This window comes from Bos taurus, chromosome 7 (genome assembly GCF_002263795.3).
Source record: "Bos taurus isolate L1 Dominette 01449 registration number 42190680 breed Hereford chromosome 7, ARS-UCD2.0, whole genome shotgun sequence".
Taxonomy (NCBI): domain Eukaryota; kingdom Metazoa; phylum Chordata; class Mammalia; order Artiodactyla; family Bovidae; genus Bos; species Bos taurus.
In genome coordinates this window covers 93,378,923-93,399,550 of record NC_037334.1, presented here as the reverse complement: position 1 = coordinate 93,399,550, position 20,628 = coordinate 93,378,923, and the positions used below count along the sequence as shown (strand labels likewise).

General features: G+C 35.3%; 1 protein-coding gene across 7 annotated transcripts in view; it reads left to right on the top strand.

Annotated features, from left to right (window-relative positions):
- The window catches only part of FAM172A (family with sequence similarity 172 member A), a 421,562-nt gene that overhangs the window by 107,356 nt on the left and 293,578 nt on the right, over window positions 1-20,628 (top strand). For 6 of the 7 annotated variants that reach the window (XM_059888825.1, XM_024995314.2, XM_059888824.1 and 3 more), the window contains 2 exons: window positions 7,932-7,997; window positions 13,149-13,340. In XM_059888825.1, coding sequence (XP_059744808.1) covers window positions 7,932-7,997; window positions 13,149-13,340 — 258 coding nt within the window. The remainder of the gene's footprint in view (window positions 1-7,931; window positions 7,998-13,148; window positions 13,341-20,628) is intronic. The other variant, XM_024995320.2, reaches the window with a different exon arrangement.

The following is a 20,628-nucleotide window of genomic DNA, read 5'->3' as shown; positions in this document are numbered from 1 at the left end:
GGAGATATGGAGCTCTTCCATGATTAGCTTGAGGAATTTGATGATTGATTGCAAGAGGAGGATGAATGAGGAGTTAACCCATTTAGGCTTCTAGCTTGAGCAGTTAGGTGGATGGTGGTACCATCTGCAGAGTGGATGAACACACTGGAGGAGGAATAGGTTTGGAGACGTATAGATGGAGTCAGTTTTGAACATAGGAAGTTTGAGTTGCCTGTGAAATCTGTAAGAGAGTATGGCAAGAACCACCACAATATTGTAAAGTAAATAGCCTCCAATTAAATAAATTTTTTAAAAAAGAGAAGATATCAGTAGTTAGCTGGATACACTTACAAGTCTGTTGGTGTAAGTTGCTTAAGAATCTGGCTACAGGAAAGTAAGGTTGGATTAGAAAAAGAATGACTTTTCTTTAGAGCAGGTAAAAGGGAAATGTGAGAGCAAATGATCTGAAGCTGATCTAAATGAGGGACAGCTGGGGATACAGACTAAGAACGCCAAGGAATGTTAATTGAAAGTTGGAGGAATGAAATTTATTTCAAAGATATGCTGAAAAAGCAGTTACTTCAAAAGAATTTTTAAAAGTTTAGAATGTACCCATCAAGAATGAAGTATAAAAGGTTTTAAGGGGAAAAGTAAGGATGTGTTGGAGATAATTCTAGTGAAATTTAGTATGTAGTTCTGACTTAAGAGAATATGTACTCAGGGTAAATGTGATTTAGTTCTAATTAGACAACTCATCACCATTCACATCATAGTGTCTTTAATGTAAAGATGCTAGAGTAGCCCTTTTAGGTTTGCCACACTGACATTATTGCACAGTATCAAACCTTAATTAGTAAGACTTTTTTTTTTCTTCCGCCTGCTTTCCTTCTGTTTCTCCCTTCCTCCATCTCTCCTTCCTTATTTCCTCCCCTCCCTCCATCCCTTCCTAGGAGGGAGCTAGGATAGGATGTATAGTTAGGGTAAATAGGACATTAAGAGAAAAAGATGCTGTTGTTTTTTAAATAGGTAGCTTATAGGGTGGATCTTTATTATAAATGATTCTAAGTCCCAAGCTAATAATTATTGCAGGGTGAGCTAGAAAAAAGTCTAGTTTGACCACTCTTCTTAGAGAACATTATTCTGTGGGTATCTCAGGGATCGATTTCATGAATGTATAATCTCAAAATTGCTTCCTGTGTCTTCCATTGTGGATTCATTTAATTTTAGCTGTATGGTACTCCTTAGGAATCAAAAAAATCCAGAAAGAAAATCCAGAAAAAAATACCAGGTGTAGTAATTTTTCTTTCCAGTTTTTCTTTCAAATACTACTGTATGACTTCTTGGGTAGTATGATTACCTTCTAACAGAGTATTCTCAGCTTCTCCCTTACATACCTTATAATCTTGTTGTCATTCATTTTTCTTATCAAAAGCATTGTTGCTGTTATTTTCAACAAACTGTTATCTGTTAGGTAAATTAAAAATAAGAAAAAATTTAAAAATTATTTTATGTTAATATATTCATTTCTAATACCCTTCCTTTCTTTATGTACATCCTAATTTCTGACCTATGTGATTTTCTTTCTTTCTGAATAACTTATTTTAACATTACCTGTGGTAGATCTGCTTGCAAAAAAATCCCTCATTTTTTGTCTAGGAAAGTCTTTATTTCTCATCTTTGAAGGATAAGTTCACTGGATATAGAATTTTAGATTGGTGACTCTTTTTTCTTTAAATGTTTTCAATATTTCAGTCTGCTTTCTTCTTGGGCACGTGGTTCCTAAGAGAAGTCTGGTATATTTCTTATCTGGTATACTTCTTATCTTTTCTCCTCTGTTGGTAAAGTTTCCCACATCCCTTTCTCCTCCAGATCTCTCCAGACCTTTGGTCTGGCTTCTTCCCAGGTTTTCTCTTTGGGTTTGGTTTTGTGCAGTTTTAATATTATATGGCCAGGTGTAGCTTTGGTATTTATCCTTCTTGGAGTTCTTTGGATCACCCACGCCTGTGGTTTTGTGTCTGTCATTGATTTTGGAGTATTCTCAGCCATTATTATGTCAAATAGTTCCTCTGTTCTTTTCTTTCTTTTTCTGGTATTCAGTTCAGTTCAGTTCAGTCGCTCAAGTCGTATCCGACTCTTTGCGACCCCATGAATTGTAGCACGCCAGGCCTCCCTGTCCATCACCAACTCCCGGAGTTCATCCAAACTCATGTCCATCGAGTCGGTGATGCCATCCAGCCATCTCATCCTCTGTCATCTCCTTCTCCTCCTGCCCCGATCCCTCCCAGCATCAGAGTCTTTTCCAATGAGTCAACTCTTTGCATGAGATGGCCAAAGTACTGGAGTTTCAGCTTTAGCATCATTCCTTCCAAAGAACACCCAGGACTGATCTCCTTTAGAATGGACTGGTTGGATCTCCTTGCAGTCCAAGGGACTCTCAAGAGTCTTCTCCAACACCACAGTTCAAAAGCATTCAATTCTTCGGTGCTCAGCTTTCTTTGCAGTCCAACTCTCACATCCATACATGACTACTGGAAATTACTATTATGCATATGTTAAACATTTTGTAATTATTCTTCAATTCTCAGGTATTCTGTTCCATCTTTTTTTTTTTTTTCTCTCTGCATTTCAGTTTTGAAAGTGTCTACTGTTACATCTTAAAACTCTATGATTTTCTTCTTGGCCATGTCTAGTCTACTTATGAGCCCATCAAAGGCATTCTTCATTTTGGTTTAACAGTGTTTTTGATCTAACATTTTCTTTTGACTCTTTCCTAAGAGTTTTCAGCTCTCAGCTTATGTTACTCACATGTTCTTTAATGTTGTCAACTTTTTCAATAAATCCTTTGGCATATTGCTTATTATTGTTTTAAATTCCAATTCTGATAATTACACATTTTCTGGTGCTTGATTTGTCTCTTCAGGTTGTTTCTTTTTGCCTTGTAGTGTTTCTGGTCATTTTTTTTGTTGAAATTTGGACATGGTGTGTTGAGTAAAAGGAACTTTGGTAGATATGTCTTTAGTGTAAAGTGTTACGTTTATCTGGCTAGGAGTCAGTCTGTGTTTACTATTTGCTGTAGCTCTTGTGGCCAAGGCTAAAGTTTTTTCTTCTATCCTTGTTTTTGTTTTCCCTGTTGTCTTTAAATGTTCCTGGAGATCTTAAATAGGGGTGAACCTTGCAGTTCTTTTAGCTATATCTCATTCCTTGTTATTTTAAAGGGACCTTATTGATTTGGTGGTAATGTGGGGAGGGGTAGAAGGGAACTTTCTGTAGTCCTGTGATTAGGTCTCAGTCTTTTAGTGAATCTTTTGCTTCCCCTATGTCAGTTAGGCTCTAGTGAAATGGTTCTCCTTGTGGCTAGGCCTTATTAAGGAGAACAGAGTTCAGTAGTATTGTTAAATCATTTTTTTTCTTCCTCTGCCATAAAGAGGTGAGAAGTTTTCTCTAATTTTCATCTAATTTTCATAGTGAGAACCTGGTGAGGCTTGTAGAGGTACAACTCATAGAAGTTTCAGGAATCCTTCGAGCCTTCTCCTAGTTTTTTGTTCTTAAGCTAATATTCATACTGAACCTCCAGAAATTAATCAATTATAGTTGAAAGTGTTCCTCCCCCAGGACTCCCTTGAGCTAACACTTGGCTTTTGATACCAGTAAGTCCTGATTCTCTGCATCTGCCCATTTGTCCAGTTTTCGGGGAAGCAGTTTGCTCTGTGACCTCAGTTTTCTGATGGATCTAAGAAGAGTCATTGGTTTTTAGTTTGTTCAGCTTTTTTTCTTTTTGTTAGGGTAGGAGTGACTGTTTTCAAGCTCTTCATATTTCAGACCAGAAAATCAGAAATTCCCTTGTTTCTTATTAGAATGAAGATTTTACCTTAGCTCATTCATCTTAGTCTCTTAAGCCTTTTCTTTCCCCTGTACAAACTTCACTGGAAACAATGATTTTAGTGAATATTTGAACATAGATTACATTTGGGAAGAGATACCTTTTTCATCTTTTTTTAAAATATTATCTTTTCACTTGTTGACTTTTCTAAATACAGACTGTATCCTTCTTAAGCTGTAAGGCTGTGAATCCTGCTCTTTCTTTAAGCCTCAATTCAGCAGTTAGAAGGATTTAAAAAAAAAATCTGAAACAGTTATCTCCCTAGAAGGATGTAGACAGAATGAACAGTGAAGAGAATATATCAGATACTATCCTGTGTGGATACAAGGAAGAATAAGGTGAGGTACTTAAATTTTAGTATTCTCAGACTAGTCAGGTAACAGACAAGCCAATAATATCATACTCAAATCGCCATGCATGTCCAGAGGAGCATAGAGGTGGGACATTTTGTCTTACGTTGGGGGGTTGGGAGGAGGCAGGAAAAAAGTCACCTAAAGTAGCTGACATATGATCTATTTCTTAAAGGATGGCTAGGGTGGAGGAGAACATCCCAAGCAGAGAGAACTGCCCATCAGATAAATGGTTTAATCTATGGTTGCTTTTTTGCTGGAGTCAGAACTTGGAGAGCAAAGCAAACTGGGCAAGTTAGGTAGAGTTTCTCCAACTCTGCTTGATGTATGGTTTTATTAGAACAAATACTTGCCCTATAAAGTTTTTCAACGTCAGTGTAACCAGTTTTGAATTTTTGTTGTATATTGTAGTATGAAATTGAGAATTAACTATACTGTGTATTTCACATTTACATAAGGCACAACCTGCCAAGATAGTTTTTTAATTATCAAATTATGTCTTATAAGTATTTTGCATAGTGTAGAATTCATTTGAGTTTGAGTTAAGTTTGACTGGTTCTATTGTTGCTTTAAATGTAAGGATATTTTATGATTTCATAGAAGGAAATTTTTAGAAACGATAACCCGCTCATTTTAGCTAATCTCATTTAGTTAAACCATTTCTCTTGAAGTTGTAACCCATTATATAATTTCATGCATATTTCCTCCTACACATATTTACTTGACTCTTTCAGGTCTATAATACTGCCACTTTCTGGCAAAGGTATAATGAGCATAATTTTAAATTCTGCATGAAATACAAGTTGTTCGTCGTTCAGTCACTAAGTTGTCTCCAACTCTTTGCGACCCCATGGACTACAGCACACCAGATTTCCCTGTTCTTTACCATGTCCCAGAGTTTGCTCAAACTCATGTCCATTGAGTCAGTGATGTTATCTAACCATTTCATCCTCTGTCACCCCATTCTCCTCCTGTCCTCAATCTTTCCCAGCATTAGGGTCTATTCCAGTGAGTCAGCTCTTTGCATCTGGTGGCCAAACTTTGGAGCTTCAGCTTCAGCATCAGTCATTCCAATGAACATGGAGGGTGAATTTCCTTTTAGGATTGACTGGTTTGATCTTGCAGTCCAAGGGACTCTCAAGAGTCTTCTCCAGCACCACAGTTCGAAAGCATCAATTCTTCAGCACTCAGCCTTCTTTATGGTCCAGCTCTCACATCCATGCATGATTACTGCAAAAACCATAGCTTTAACTAAACAGACCTTTGTTGACAAAGTGATATCTTTGCTTTTTAATATGTTGTCTTGGTTTGTCATAGCCTTTCTCCCTAGGAGCAAGCATCTTTTAATTTCATGGCTTCAGTCACCATCCACAGTGATTTTGGAGCCCAAGAAAATAAAATCTGTCACCACTTCCACTTTTTCCTCTTCTGTTTGCCATGAAGTGATGGGACCAGATGCCACGATCTTAGTTTTTTTGAATGTTGAGTTTTAAGCCAGCCTTTCCACTCTCGTCCTTCACCCTCATCAAGAAGCTCTTTAGTTCCTCTGAACTTTCTGCCATTGAAGTGCTCTTCAATTAAGAACTAATAGATTATTGCCTAGTTCTATTGATAGTTTCGTGTCATAGCTTTTGAAATTACTTTAGTCAGCCAAGATAAAGCTCTTCTAGCGCACATCTAATATACTGTTTCTAAAATGAATGAATATGTATACAGAGAAGGAGGGATTTTGAACTTCTTAGAGAAAGCAGGATAGGGAATCTTATTTTAGATTACAGAAGACAACACCAAAGCAGTCTTAATTTTCTAAAAAAAAAAATCTGATTTTGTTTCATAAAATTTGACTTTTAATTATGTTGCTGCTAAAATTATTACCTGAGATAGTGTGCATAGATGATTAAAGATATTTTTGGAACACTTCTTAAACTGACCATTAAAGTGTATTAAATCATCATTTTTATTCCAGACATTTCTTTCTTCACTCTCTTTACTTTCCTTAATAGAAATAGTATATTAGTTTTCTATTGCTGCTGTAACAACTTACCATAAATTAAAACAAAACAAGTGTATTATCATTACAGTTCTTGGGGTCAGAAGTTCAGTATGCATGTCACCAGACTAAACTCAAGGTATTAGACAGGCTATTTCTTTCTTTCTAGGGAATGAATCCAGTTACTACTTCTTTGAGTTGTTGGCAGAAACCAGTTCCTTCCAAGAGTAGGACCTCAGTCTTGTTTTCTTACTGACTCTAAACTGAGATTTATCCTGCCTTTTAAAGGCTACCTGATTTCCTGGCTCATTGTTTCCTTCTTGCATCTTTAAAACTAGCAATAGCCTTTAAGGCCTTCTCACTTTGCATCTTTGTGACATACTGTTCTTCTGTAATCTTTTACTTATTAGGATTTATATGATTAAATTGGGCCCACTTAGATAATACAAGTTAATCTCCCTCATCTTGGGTTCTTCACATTAATCATATCAACACAGTTACTTTTGCCACCATGTGATGAAAGTGAAAGAGGAGAGTGAAAAAATTGGCTTAAAGCTCAACATCCAGAAAACTAAGATCATGGCATCTGGTCTCATCACTTCATGGCAAATAGATGGGGAAACAGTGGAAACAGTATCAGACTTTATTTTTCTGGGCTCCAAAATCACTGCAGATGGTGATTGCAGCCATGAAATTAAAAGATGCTTACTCCTTGGAAGGAAAGTTATGACCAACATAGATAGCATATTGAAAAGCAGAGACATTACTTTGCCAACAAAGATCCGTCTAGTCAAGGCTATGGTTTTTCCAGTGGTCATGTATGGATGTGAGAGTTGGATTATAAAAAAAGCTGAGCGCCGAAGAATTGATGCTTTTGAACTGTGGTGTTGGAGAAGACTCTTGAGAGTCCCTTGGACTGCAAGGAGATCCAACCAGTCCATTCTAAAGGAGATCAGTCCTGGGTGTTCTTTGGAAGGACTGATGCTAAAGCTGAAACTCCAGTACTTTGGCCACTGCATGCGAAGAGTTGACTCATTGGAAAAGACCCTGATGCTAGGAGGGATTGGGGGCAGGAGGAGAAGGGGACAACACAGGATGAGATGGCTGGATGGCATCACTGACTCTATGGACGTGAGTTTGGATGAACTCCGGGACTTGGTGATGGACAGGGAGGCCTGTTGTGCTGCAGTTCATGGGGTCGCAAAGAGTCGGACACGACTGAGCGACTGAACTGAACTGAATGTAACATATTACCAGGTTGCAGGAGTTAGGACCTAGACATCTTTGGGGAGGTATGTTTCTGCCTACTGTAACTGGTAGTACTAACTGGTGCCTGACCGCTGGATCGGTTTTCCTTTTCTGTTTAGAATACCTCTGACTTTTCTCTCTTTGATTCATTGAATGCAAATGAAGTGTTAGGATTCAGAGTCATGAGGGGAAGTTTTGGGGGATAGAGAATTCTAGAAATACTGAAAAAAAATATGCTTAGAATATTGCTTTGTAAAATAGAAAGTCTTTATGTATTTTTGAGTTTAACTACTTACAATCCTTAATACTAAGGTCCATAGTTTTTCAATACCCAGCAGCAGGAAGTAAACCAGTAAAGAATCAGTTAATTTAGGATGAAAATATTTCAAGATAAATACTCATTCAGAGCAATAAATTTTAATAATTTATGTGAATTTTGATAATGGATAACATTGTATTTTAATGTTATTTCTTTCCTACTTAGATCATCACGAAGTACGTATATGAGCTTCTGGAAAAAGACTGTAATTTGAAAAAAATATCTATTCCAGTAAGTCCAATTTTTAAAAGTATTTATAGTTCCAAATAAAATATTTTCAATTCAAAGAAAACTTTTGTTTTGGGTTACCTGTGATAAGTTTAAATGTTAAGATCCTAATGTTTTGATATTGATAAAGATAATATTAAATGCCTGTCATTATACTTCATCTCATTGTGTGTAATAGTTCTTAAAAAGTAATATTCTTTAGTGTAAAGTAAAGAAATACTGATTTTCAGTCTTTTTTGAAAGTGGTGTCACAAAAGAACTAGTCTTTCCTCTACCCTTTCTCATTTCATTGGTATAATTTATTTTTACATGTTTATTTGAATAAACCTATGTGCTTTTTCTTGCATTAGACATTTGCTTTCATTTTAATTATTTCTTGATTATTTTAAACTGTGTGTTTCATTTCTGTGTTATTTCCTCTGAACATCCCCAGATTTACTCTTTTTCATAACACTACTCTTCTCCTTAGTGGAAGTTTTTTTTTTTTTTCTTCAAATTTTGCATATTTTGCCATTTCAGAGTGGAAGAGTTTGAAATTTGTTCTCAGATTCAGTTTCTCAAAAGAGCTTTTTTGTTTTTAGTGTACAGTATGAAATATTGAGCTTTTGAATGAAGAAATAGTAACCTTGTGTGTGTGAGATGATGGTAGACTAGATGAGGTGATCTTTACTGTCCTAGACAGTTCTCTGATTTTACAATCTTTATGAACCTCAAAGACTTCATGAAAGTTATTTAAGGCACAAAACTTACAATATTAATAATTTAGTCTACATGAAATTTTGCGTGAAATTCTAAAATTCTTTGGGTAGTGTTATTCTACTATCAAGTGGAGGGATTTAGAATTTTTTAATACTATCCATCCTCCCAAATTACTTCCATAGGTTGATTTTTTTTTTTTAATCTCTATTTTATATTTAACTTTCTATAGATAACCTCAAGTACTAGGTCATATTGTTAATCGTTTATCAATTTATTCATTCATTCGACAAATATTTATTTTAGGATGCCAGGCACTGCTCTACATGCTAGTGGCATACTAGTCAATGCAGTATTATTCTACATAATGACTAGGCCAACATTCGTTTATTTGAAAACTTTCCTTCCTTTTGAATTGTGTGAGAACCAAGATTTTAGTATCTTTTTTGAGACTGAATATAAAAGTTGTTTTCTGGATTCACACCTCTTGTTTTGTTTTTGACTTTGCATCTCGTGTCTCACTCTATTAAAATTATACGTTGAATTTGGTCTTCTGGAAAGTCAAGGCAGAATTTTGTCTCTTTGTCCAGTCTCCTTTTTTTGTTAATTCTATGTCTTTTGAAGCTTCTGATGAATGATACTTAAAGAGCCTTAGGTTAATCCATTGTTACAGCACAATTAATTAGTATTGAGTCCTTTAACTTTGCAATACTTCTAGTTCCATTGAACCTTTAAACTCAGTTTAATTCCCTGGGTTTCTAGAACAAATTACAAGATAATTGGCCATATCTGTCATGTTACATAATTGTTTCATTTTTGTGTAGAAAGCCTGAGATTAGATTTAGAAGGACTTGAATTATTTTCCTCTTATTTAAATTTAAATCTAATGTTACACAGAGAAAGCTTTTCATTGTATGAGATCTATAACAACCATTATGACCAATTTGGTTAGTAAAGATTTCCTAATTTTGTAAATGAAAAAGAAACGATTTTTTCATTTTAGCAAATTAATCTGTGCTTAAGTTATCATAACGTATTTTATATAATTATGAGATTTTTCTTCCCTAAAGTATTAGTTTTCTCCTGAGTTCTTTTAAATCCCAAAGCTAGCAGTGAGAGTGGGGTTTATTTTTTGTTCATTTTTTTTTCTAAAGATATACCACCAAATTTTTTTTCTTTTACTGATGATGAACTAAGTTTTAGTTTTATAGTTGAAATATTTAATAAGGCAAGAATTCTTTTTGATTGATAGCACTCTGTAGAAGACCATGATTTGCCAGTAAAGGTCATGATCATGTCTCTCCATGTAAACATGATCACATTTACTCTCCACCTCACATAAATAGGTACAAAATAGTCTCAATTTTAGTATTTCACTCTTGTGTAGAATATTGGATACATGAGTTGACTACAGATTTTCATTTGATTTATTCAATCATATTTAAATAAACTTCAAAATTAGTGATTTTCATAAGTATCCCAAAATGAATTGTTAACTGCTGACCAATTGGTCTTAGGCATTGATTTGTCTATAATAGAGGCGGTACACTGGAATGACCTTTATGTGTATTCCTTAATGAAAGCTCACCTTAGTAAATTACCATTATTAGAAGATAAATGGCTTCGGAACAGCCATTTCGAAAGTTACAGATTTCCCTGGTGGTCCAGTGGTTAAGGCTCTGTGCTTACAATGCAGGGGGCGTGGTTTCAATCCCTGGCCGAAGTGCTAAGATCCACACATCCATGCCATGAGATGCAGCCAGAAAGTTAAAAAAAAAAAAAGACTTAATGAAGAAAACTTTATTTTATTCATTTAGCTATTTTTCTGTTTTAAATTAGCATAACTTGAGAGTAAATGATCAACTGCAGAATCACAGTTCTGCATTTTTTTGAGATGAATATTATTCAATTACCATCTTAAATACTGCTTTTACTCCTTTATCATTAATAGTATTACATTGTTCATTTTTTGTTCCTTAAATAATCTAATGTTCTGATATTTTTAAAATCAACATATTTGGATGTTCAAGTAAAATTTTTGTTCATTTGCTCATAGCTCCCTTAACTTGTTGCCCCTTAAAAAATTCTTGAACAGTATTGTAATATTAAAAAAACACATGTTTACCTTCAGAAAATAAGTACCCTTCCAGTTTTAAAGTGATTACTGTGGAATTTAATTCCACCTTTAAAAACTGAGGTGCTTGGTTTCAGCGGACTTTGTAGAATAAAAAAAAGAACAGTGGTCAGCACCTTTTAGAAAGTCTATAGCTAGGGTTTTTTTTCATTAAGATAAACAGACGTCCATTTCCATACATACCAGGATCCATCAAGGCCTCACTGACTTTAAGAGACTCTCTTATTTGTGCCTATTTAGACATACTTTTTGGTAAATGAGTGACTGGAAACCTCTGTGGCCTCTGTTTTATTATTCACTGACAGCTTTGCCTTTTCATTTTTCTTTTGTTCTTATTACCATTTTCTTTCTTTTTTCAAGCTGTTTTAACTGAATGATTCCTCTGTTCTCTTATAATGTTCCTAGGTAAAAGGGAGTTTTTCTTTTCAGATTTGGTTTTACTCTGTCTTGCTCTGTCTCCCATCCACTTTTCTTCCTTTATGACTTCAGTCATATCTATTGTTATTCTAGTAATTTGTTTATTCTAGACATCACCTGTGGTAGTGTTGTATTTCCTACTTCTCTTACATCATATTTAATTACTACTAATAAAGATACAGTTACGTCATTTTGATTCTAAGCATTGTGTAGTCTTTGAAAATTCTCTGTAGTCATGCATTAGTTTAATCTTTCATTTGTGCTTTCTGAGCCAGTCAAGTATTATACCCAAGTTAAGAGGACACGTTGTTTAGTTAAATGCCTTTTATCTAAAGGAAGTCACTGGTGAGGCTTGATTAAGATTCTTTAGTCCAAAAGTTTATTCATTCTTATATAACTTAGTTCCTACAATGTGCCAGCCTTTCTTCTGTACATCTGGTAATATACGGGAGACACAGGTCTGTGCCTTCCTGTACGTTAGTAGAGGAAACAGATGGTTATTAAACAAATATATAAACAGATATAAAGTAAAGCATATTAGGTTGCATTATGTGCTATGGAGGAAAATAAAAGAGGTTGATAGTAGAGACTTCTTCAGGAAGTGTTTAAATGGAGTGGTCAGAGAAGGCCTCACTGACAAGATGCATTTTTTTCGTAAGCCTGTGGCCATGCCCTACTTGCTATAATAATTACCTTTTGTGCTGTGTGTACACAGGTGGCTAAGCATCTATTACTGACCAGTCTGATTGTTTTAGAAGTACAAAAATTTTAATTTTTGTCTTGTCCCAGAAGTAGTCGCTGGGCCCGTTTGGAATCCAGGGCATTTAATGGTATTTTTTTTCTTTATTATTTTGATAATTTTATGAATATATACTGTTGATGAAGTGAGATGCTATTGCATTGCCCAGCATATGAATTGACCTCTATTTGAGGATGTGTTTATCAATCACCTGTCAAGATATTAACTTCTGGCTCTAACCTGGTCAAACAAAGTCTACCATTCATTGTTACTTGCCACTGCTGATGAGAAATACCACTTAGGGCATGTTATGGCATATGTAATAAAATGTTGGGAAGTTACCGTTTCCTAAAATTCTCTGACTTTTTGAAATCTGAATCTAGTTTAAACCTAAATATTATGTATAATCACAATAACTAAAAATATTCACTTTTCATTCTATAAGTAACTAAGTTACATAAGGTTATCAAAGTATACAGATAGTATTATTTCACAAAGTATTTGTTATATAATCCTGTGTTCACAGTCTGAATAAAATGTCGAAGTCCATTTACATAGAACAGTTGGTGTTTGAATTTTTAAATAATTCCCTTTCCTACATTTGTTAAAAGCTTAGTAGTTTTCCTCACTAATATATGGTTTTCCAATATGTGTATTCTCCAATTGGGTTTTCTGTTTATTTTAGACACAGCATATTTCTGTTGTGACTTATAGGCTTAATAGCTGTGTGACTTGGGCGAGTTATTTAAACTCTCCAGGCCTCAACTTCTTTGTCTATAAACGAATATAATAATAGTCCCACTTTAATAGAATTGTGATTAATTGAAATAATGTTTTAAAAATATTTAGCATAGTATCTACATTATAGGAAGCACTTAAAAATTTCTCTTTTTTGTAATGATAATATAATACTGATATACAGTAGCAATGGAGAAAGACATAGTTCCAGTATTCTTTTCCATATTTTTATATTTTAATTACTATCATGTCTTTTTGCTCCTCTACCTTATATGTGTTAATCTCTAATGAATATTTTAATTTTATTTTAAAGTTTTTTACTTCCATAATTCTCTAATAGCTGTTCTATAATTTGTATTAACCACTAGTTGTTTTCTCATTTGTGTCTATGATCAAAAAACATTTATTATTTAATTTTTTTTGATTACAGGTAGATGCCACTGAAAGTGAACCAAAGAGTTTTATCTTTATGAGTGAGGATGCTTTGACAAATCCACAGAAACTGATGGTTTTAATTCATGGTAGTGGTGTTGTCAGGGCAGGTCAGTGGGCTAGAAGGCTTATTATAAATGAAGATCTGGACAGTGGCACACAGATCCCTTTTATTAAGAGAGCTATGGATGTAAGTGCAATTTCCTTTATATTTTTTGGCATTTTATAGCTGTTTTATTATGTGTTATAAATTATTTTATCATGTCTTTTAAAAAAATCTTTCCTAAACATAGCCTTATCTTTAAATTGTTAACCATTTTACTTGTAGCGAAAGATTATTCTGCATTATTTTGCAGTTACAGCAAAAAAAAAAAAAAAAAAAGACATCTTCAGTCTACAGCGATTTAGATACTGTCTTTGAAACGAGTATTTTCAGTTCTAATTTTTGTTTCTTATTGCATGAAATACCACTTTTAAATATCAGTATTACTGAAAATACTTCTGAAAAAAATGACTGCTTTTATAAATCTTCGCCTACCTGATTTAGTGAAGTTAAAAACTAAAGGAAGCCTGCTACATTAAATTATTATTTTATTCTTTAAAAAAAAAAGAGTTGGAATAACTCAGCATTTTTCTGTCATTAAAAATAAATAAATAAAAACTCTTTAGAACCCACAAATACAGTGCTTAAGAATAAGATAAACACAAGATGGTAAATTGTAGTATTTACTGAATTATTTTATTCTTACTTGAATTCAAACTTTTTAGAAGTTGGTATTCTAAAATTGTGTTCAAGATTTTCTTTCCTGTGGTAGTGAAATTGCTTTTTCTGACCTAGCTTTGTTACATCCTAATGTTTGGTGATTTGTTTTACTGTCTCATTCTTAAGTTCTCCAATGAATAGTTAAACTTTGCAAAGTTGGTTTTCTTTCACATGTGAGTAGAAATTTTCTTCAGAAAAAAAATAAAGTGGCATCTTTACTTATAAAACTTTAATATAGGAATGTAAAGTTATTTAGGAATATATGTGTCCATGTATGCCTTATAAGAGCTACATTATTTTATTTTTGTAATTGAAAGAGGTAGGGAATTATTTCATACACTAATGAATGCAAAGGTGAAAGATAATATGTTTCTTACTTTAACTCTGAAATAATAAGATTAGAGCCCAGCTCAGCTCCTAAAGAATATTTTGTTAATAGATTTTGAGACACTTAAAATTCTGTAAGTAGAATTTCATAGGTGAATTGTGTATTTTGTTTCAGTCTTCATAGATATGCAAAGAACACAAAAATATCACTTCTGATTGGTTGCAAATTTCAATGGTGTGTTTTTTAATTAGAACTTAAGTAACTAAAATAAATTTAGTTTATTTTGAAGTAATTCACTTAGTTTGTTATTAAACTTTTATATTTCAGGTTATGAATAGTGAAATAAACTTACACTCTGGCATATTAGTTTATGTTTAGAACAGACCCTGTCAATGTATTTTAAGAACACAGTATGTGAAATGTGATCACAATTCAGTGAATACTTGAAAATATAATTCAGTGAAGAAAATCAGATATTTGTACATATAGGTGCTTGGTAAAATATTTTATGTAAGTTATATTGTCTGTGCTAGTAGATAACTAAGCCTTTCCCATCCTAAAATGTTCTGGTATAAGGTTTTTTGAAGTGAAAGAGTATAGGGGAAACCATCTCAAATACATTTGAACAAACTATCTGTTGAGATCCCAAACAAGAGGGAGGAAGTTTCATTAGAACAGTCAGTCAGTTCGTTCTTTTAAGTAGAAATATACATTGGAGGGGTTATGGCATTTCATTGTCTTGACTTTTTTCTGCTTTTCTCAATCAGAGCAACTCATGATTCCTGGAAAAAAATACAGCTGATTTCTGAGTTCTTTCGTATTTAGTGTTTATGTTGTATACTTTGAAAATTTCAGGCTATATACTTTATTCTCGATTTTATGAACGTCATTCTGGTAACTTTCTACATGATGAACATTTAAAAATGGTTATCTTTTTTTAATTTAGATATAGTGATTTGTATTCCATCAGTTTTGCCTTTTCATGATATTTCCCTGGTGATTCTTTATGGGCTGCTCCATGTTTGTATGTGGTTGGAGGGTGTACAGACAGGTAGGGGAAACAATGGAATTTTAGGAAGCAGAAAGAGGAAGACTAATTAGGAGAAAGAAGCTGTCTCATTCTTTCTTTTAAATCAGATTAGCCCCTGCCCCTCTTGTTTTTATTTTTTGGTCTCTTTTTTTCTAAGATTATTTAAAGAAATGTTTCTGTAGTTTATGAAAGGCTGCTGCTGCTGCTGCTAAGTCGCTTCAGTCGTGTCCAACTCTGTGCTACCCCATAGACAGCAGCCCACCAGGCTCCCCCGTCCCTGGGATTCTCCAGGCAAGAACACTGGAGTGGGTTGCCATTTCCTTCTCCAATGCATGAAAGTGAAAAGTGAAAGTGAAGTTGCTCAGTCATGTCTGACTCTTCGCGACCCCATGGACTTCAGCCCACCAGGCTCCTCCACCCATGGGATTTTCCAGGCAAGAGTACTGGAGTGGGGTGCCATTGCCTTCTCTGTTATGAAAGGCAGGGAGCCACTATTCTATTTTCCATGGTCTGTCAATTTTCATATCACAACTGAAGTAAATTCTGATATTTTGCAGGCCAGACAATATTATCTCTATTCAGTGTTAATATATTTATGCTATATTCCTTGCAGATTTTTAGTATAATATTAAAGGTCCCAAAATAGGAGTCATATAATGGTAAGGTTAAAACTTTTTCCCAATAGTAGAACCCTGCCTCTAAGTGAATTGTTTTGTAAAAAACAAAACAAAACTTGTGTTTGTCACTTTGGTAGAAGCAGAAGTGAAGACTGGCACCACTTCCACAATAGCTCCTGAGATTTCTTCCCTGACCCGTGGGCACCATGAGTCACAGCTTGAAAACTACAGATATTCCAATCCTTGTAGTTTAGATACTTAAGAACTTATTTATTAAAAATATATTAAGATTTCACATTGGAGGAATAGTACATATTTGATAAATTCCCATAGTGCTTCTCAGATTGCCATAGCTAATATTTTCAGTGTTTAACAATCTTCAATCCACAGTATTGCAATATATTATTTGGAGTATAAAAGTGTATATCATATGGCCACGTACTGTATGGATTACAACAAACTGTGGAAAATTCTTAAAGAGATGGGAACACCAGACCACCTGACATGCCTCCTGAGAAATCTGTCTGCAGGTCAAGAAGCAACAGTTAGAACTGGACATGAAACAGACCAGTTGCAAATTGGTAAAGGAGTACGTCAAGGTTGTATATTGTCACCCTGCTTATTTAACTTACATACAGAGTACGTCATGAGAAATGCTGGACTGGATGAAGCACAAGATTTCGGAATCAAGATTTCTGGGAGAAATATCAGTAACCTCAGATATGCAGATGACACTACCCGTATGGCAGAAAGTGAAGAAGAACTAAAGAGCCTCCTGATGAAAGTGAAAGAGGAGAGTGAAAAAGTTGTCTTAAAACACAACATTCATAAAACTAAGATCATGGCATCTGGTCCCATCACTTCATGGCAAATAGATGGGGAAACAGTGGAAACAGTAAGAGACTTTATTTTCTGGGCTCCAAAAATCACTGTAGATGGTGACTGCAGCCATGAAATTAAAAGACGCTTACTCTTGGAAAGAAAGTTATGACCAACCTAGATAGCATATTACAGAGTCTAGTCAAAGCTATTGTTTTTCCAGTAGTCATGTATGGATGTGAGAGTTGGACTATAAAGAAAGCTGAGCACCGAAGAATTGATGCTTTTGAACTGTGGTGTTGGGGAAGACTCTAGAGAGTTCCTTGTACTGCAGGGAGGTCCAACCAGTCCATCCTAAAGGAAATCAGTCCTGAATATTCATTGGAAGGACTGATGTTGAAGCTGAAACTCTAATACTTTGGCCACCTGATGCGGAGAACTGGCTCTTTTGAAAAGACCCTGATGCTGGGAAAGATTGAAGGCAGGAAGAGAAGGGGACGACAGAGGATGAGATGTGGATGGTATCACCGACTCAATGGACATGAGTTTGCGTAAACTCTGGGAGTTGGTGATGGACAGAGAGGCCTGGCGTGCATGGGGTCGCAGAGTCAGACACGACTGAGCGACTGAACTGAATTATTCAGTGTCTAATTGTGCAGTTAGGTATTTACTCATACTTCTTTGAACTTTTCTTATTTGCATATTTTCAGGCATTTTAGTTGATCTCTATAAAAAGGGCAAAGAAAATAGGACACATAAGTCGTTTCATTCCTAATTGCAGGAGTTGGATTCGAGTGCAAAATTTAAGGAGTCATTCACTCTCAGGATGCGCAGTCCTTGTAGGTCCCTGAGAGTGAGTGCCTCCTTAAATTTTGCACCTTAGGCATCTCACTGATCTGTCCCTGTCCATGCTTTGACTGATTGGGATGTATATACTGTCAAAAAGTTTTATGGGGAATGGTCTGGAAGCCCCTATAGGTCAAATTTTTACCATGCACCAGAAACTCCTGGAAAGCTCCTTGGACCAGATTGCCCTGTTCAGATCCCAGATTTTAATTCAGAAGGTCTGGTTGGGGCCTGAGCATTTATATATCTGAGAATATCTGTTCCCCTGTTGATTGGGCACCACACTAAGAACAGCTGGGATAGGTAATACTGTTTGGAATGGTTGAGAATTTATGTATACTTTTCAGGCTCTAGGTGTAAATAGATAAGGTAGAACTTGATGAGAATTATATTTAGTATGACAGAGCATGAGAAGTTCTAAAAAATATTTTATAATAGAATCAGTGAAGTAAAAGTTTAAATGATAAAAACATACTTTGAAATTACAAGTGATTCGTATCCAACATGACTTAAAATTTATAATTGTAATAATTTCACGAGAAATCTAATAACTCCACTAAACCAACTTTTAAAAATTTCTCATATTTGGATTATTCAGAAGAATCTGCTATTTCCATAATTAATTACTTTGAATATAACTTTCATATTGTTATATCTAAGTTTTAAAGACTAATGCTATTTTTATCAATGTAATTTATACAGTTTGGGTTCTATGACATGGTGGACTGAGGCTCTTCTTCCTCACTCTCAAAGTAATGGAATAAACCATAGTAACAACAAAAATATTAAATACCTAAAAGTGAAAGCTACTCAGTCGTGTTCAACTTTTTGCGACCCCACGGACTGTACAGTCCATGGAATTCTCCAGGCCAGAATACTGGACTGGGTAGCTGGTCCCTTCTCCAGGGGATCTTCCCAACCCAGGGATCAAACCCAGGTCTCCTGCATTGCAGGTGGGTTCTTTACTGGCTGAGCCACCACAGAAGCACGTTAAATACCTAGTTATGTTCAAAGGATAGAAAAGGAATCTTTAAATGTCTGACTCCAGGAGAAAACTTAAAGCCACAATGGCAAGTCCCTGTAGGGTGTGGCAGCACAAAGGGGAGATATGATGAGATATAAAACCTGGCCCCCAAAGGGCCTAACAACACAGCTCTGAGCCTGAGACGAAGCATGTAAAACTAAGACCAATGTATATTGCTAGTGCCCTGGAAGCATCTGCTTTCTTAGTTTTTAAGGTGCAAAAATTAGTTTGCTAAAGTGCTAGGGAGAATGCATAAACAGCCTCTCTCTTGAGAAATAGAAGCCAAAGATCCTAACCCAAAGGTATATTTGGATTTGCAGTTTGAATTTAGACAACTTAATTAGTTTGGGAATTTAAGCAATGTATATTCGTGTAAAAATGGATTCTGGACTGATGAAACTTCTGGAGTACCTGGTAAAGTTCCAATAGCAAACTTTACAATCCAGGGTGACTCCCTAATAAAGAATAATTTGTAGTCAGAAACTAAAAATCATTTGAGGAACTGATTATCACAAAGAAAAGTCAAATCAAGCAACTGTAACACACAGTTGAAAGAAGAATTAATAAAAGCTACAATTGAGGAACATAGTATGTAGGATAAAGCAGAGAAAACCTGAGAAAAACATTATGATAGATAAAATGTCATGGAGAATAGAATGTTCATGTTAAATTGCTTCATTCATGTCCAGCTCTTTGTGATCCTATGGACTGTAACCTGCCAGGCTCCTCTGTACATGGGATTCTCCAGGCAGAAATATTAGAGTGGGTTGCCATTTCCTCCTCCGGGAGATCTTTCATGTGTAGGGATTGAACTCATGTCTTCTGCAGCTCCTACACTGTAGGTGGATACTTTACAGCTGAGCCACAGGGGAAGCCCCATGGAGAGTAGAATAAGATCTAGTAATCCTCTAATATACATTTCAGAAAAGCAGCAGAAAAGAATGGGAGAAAAAAATCTATATATTAGTGTAGAGTGTTTATGAGAATAAAGACACAAGTCCTAGTAGAAGGAGCATGTCATATCTTGAGCAAGACAGATACATCTACACTTAAAACTTACTAAAACATCAGAGGATACAAGCATATAAACTGAAAAATCAAGTAGAAAAATGGTATATATCAAAATAAAGATTATCCTGGACTGGAAAAGGAGAGTTTTCATCCAATCCCAAAGAAAGGCAATGCCAAAGAATGCTCAAACTGCTGCACAATTGCACTCATCTCACATGCTCGTAAAGTAATGCTCAAAATTCTCCAAGCCAGGCTTCAGCAGTACGTGAACTGTGAACTTCCAGATGTTCAAGCTGGTTTTAGGAAAGACAGAGGAACCAGAGACCAAATTGCCAACATCTGCTGGATCATCGAAAAAGCAAGACAGTTCCAGAAAAACATCTATTTCTGCTTTATTGACTATGCCAAAGCCTTTGACTGTGTGGATCACAATAAACTGTGAAAAATTCTGAAAGAGATGGGAATACCAGACCACCTGACCTGCCTCTTGAGAAATCTGTATGCAGGTCAGGAAGCAACACTTAGAACTGGACATGGAACAACAGACTGATTCCAAATAGGAAAAGGAGTATGTCAAGGCTGTATATTGTCACCCTGCTTATTTAACTTATATGCAGAGTACATCATGAGAAATGCTGGTCTGGAAGAAGCACAAGCTGGAATCAAGATTGCTGGGAGAAATATCAATAACCTCAGATATGCAGGTGACACCACCCTTATGGCAGAAAGTGAGGAGGAACTAAAGACCCTCTTGATGAAAGTGAAAGAAGAGAGTGAAAAAGTTGGCTTAAAGCTCAACATTCAGAAAACGAAGATCATGGCATCTGGTCCCATCACTTCATGGGAAATAGATGGGGAAACAGTGGAAACAGTGTCAGACTTTATTTTTTTGGGCTCCAAAATCACTGCAGATGGTGACTGCAGCCATGAAATTAAAAGACGCTTACTCCTTGGAAGGAAAGTTATGACCAACGTAGATAGCATATTGAAAAGCAGAGACATTATTTTGCCAACAAAGGTCCGTCTAGTCAAGGCTATGG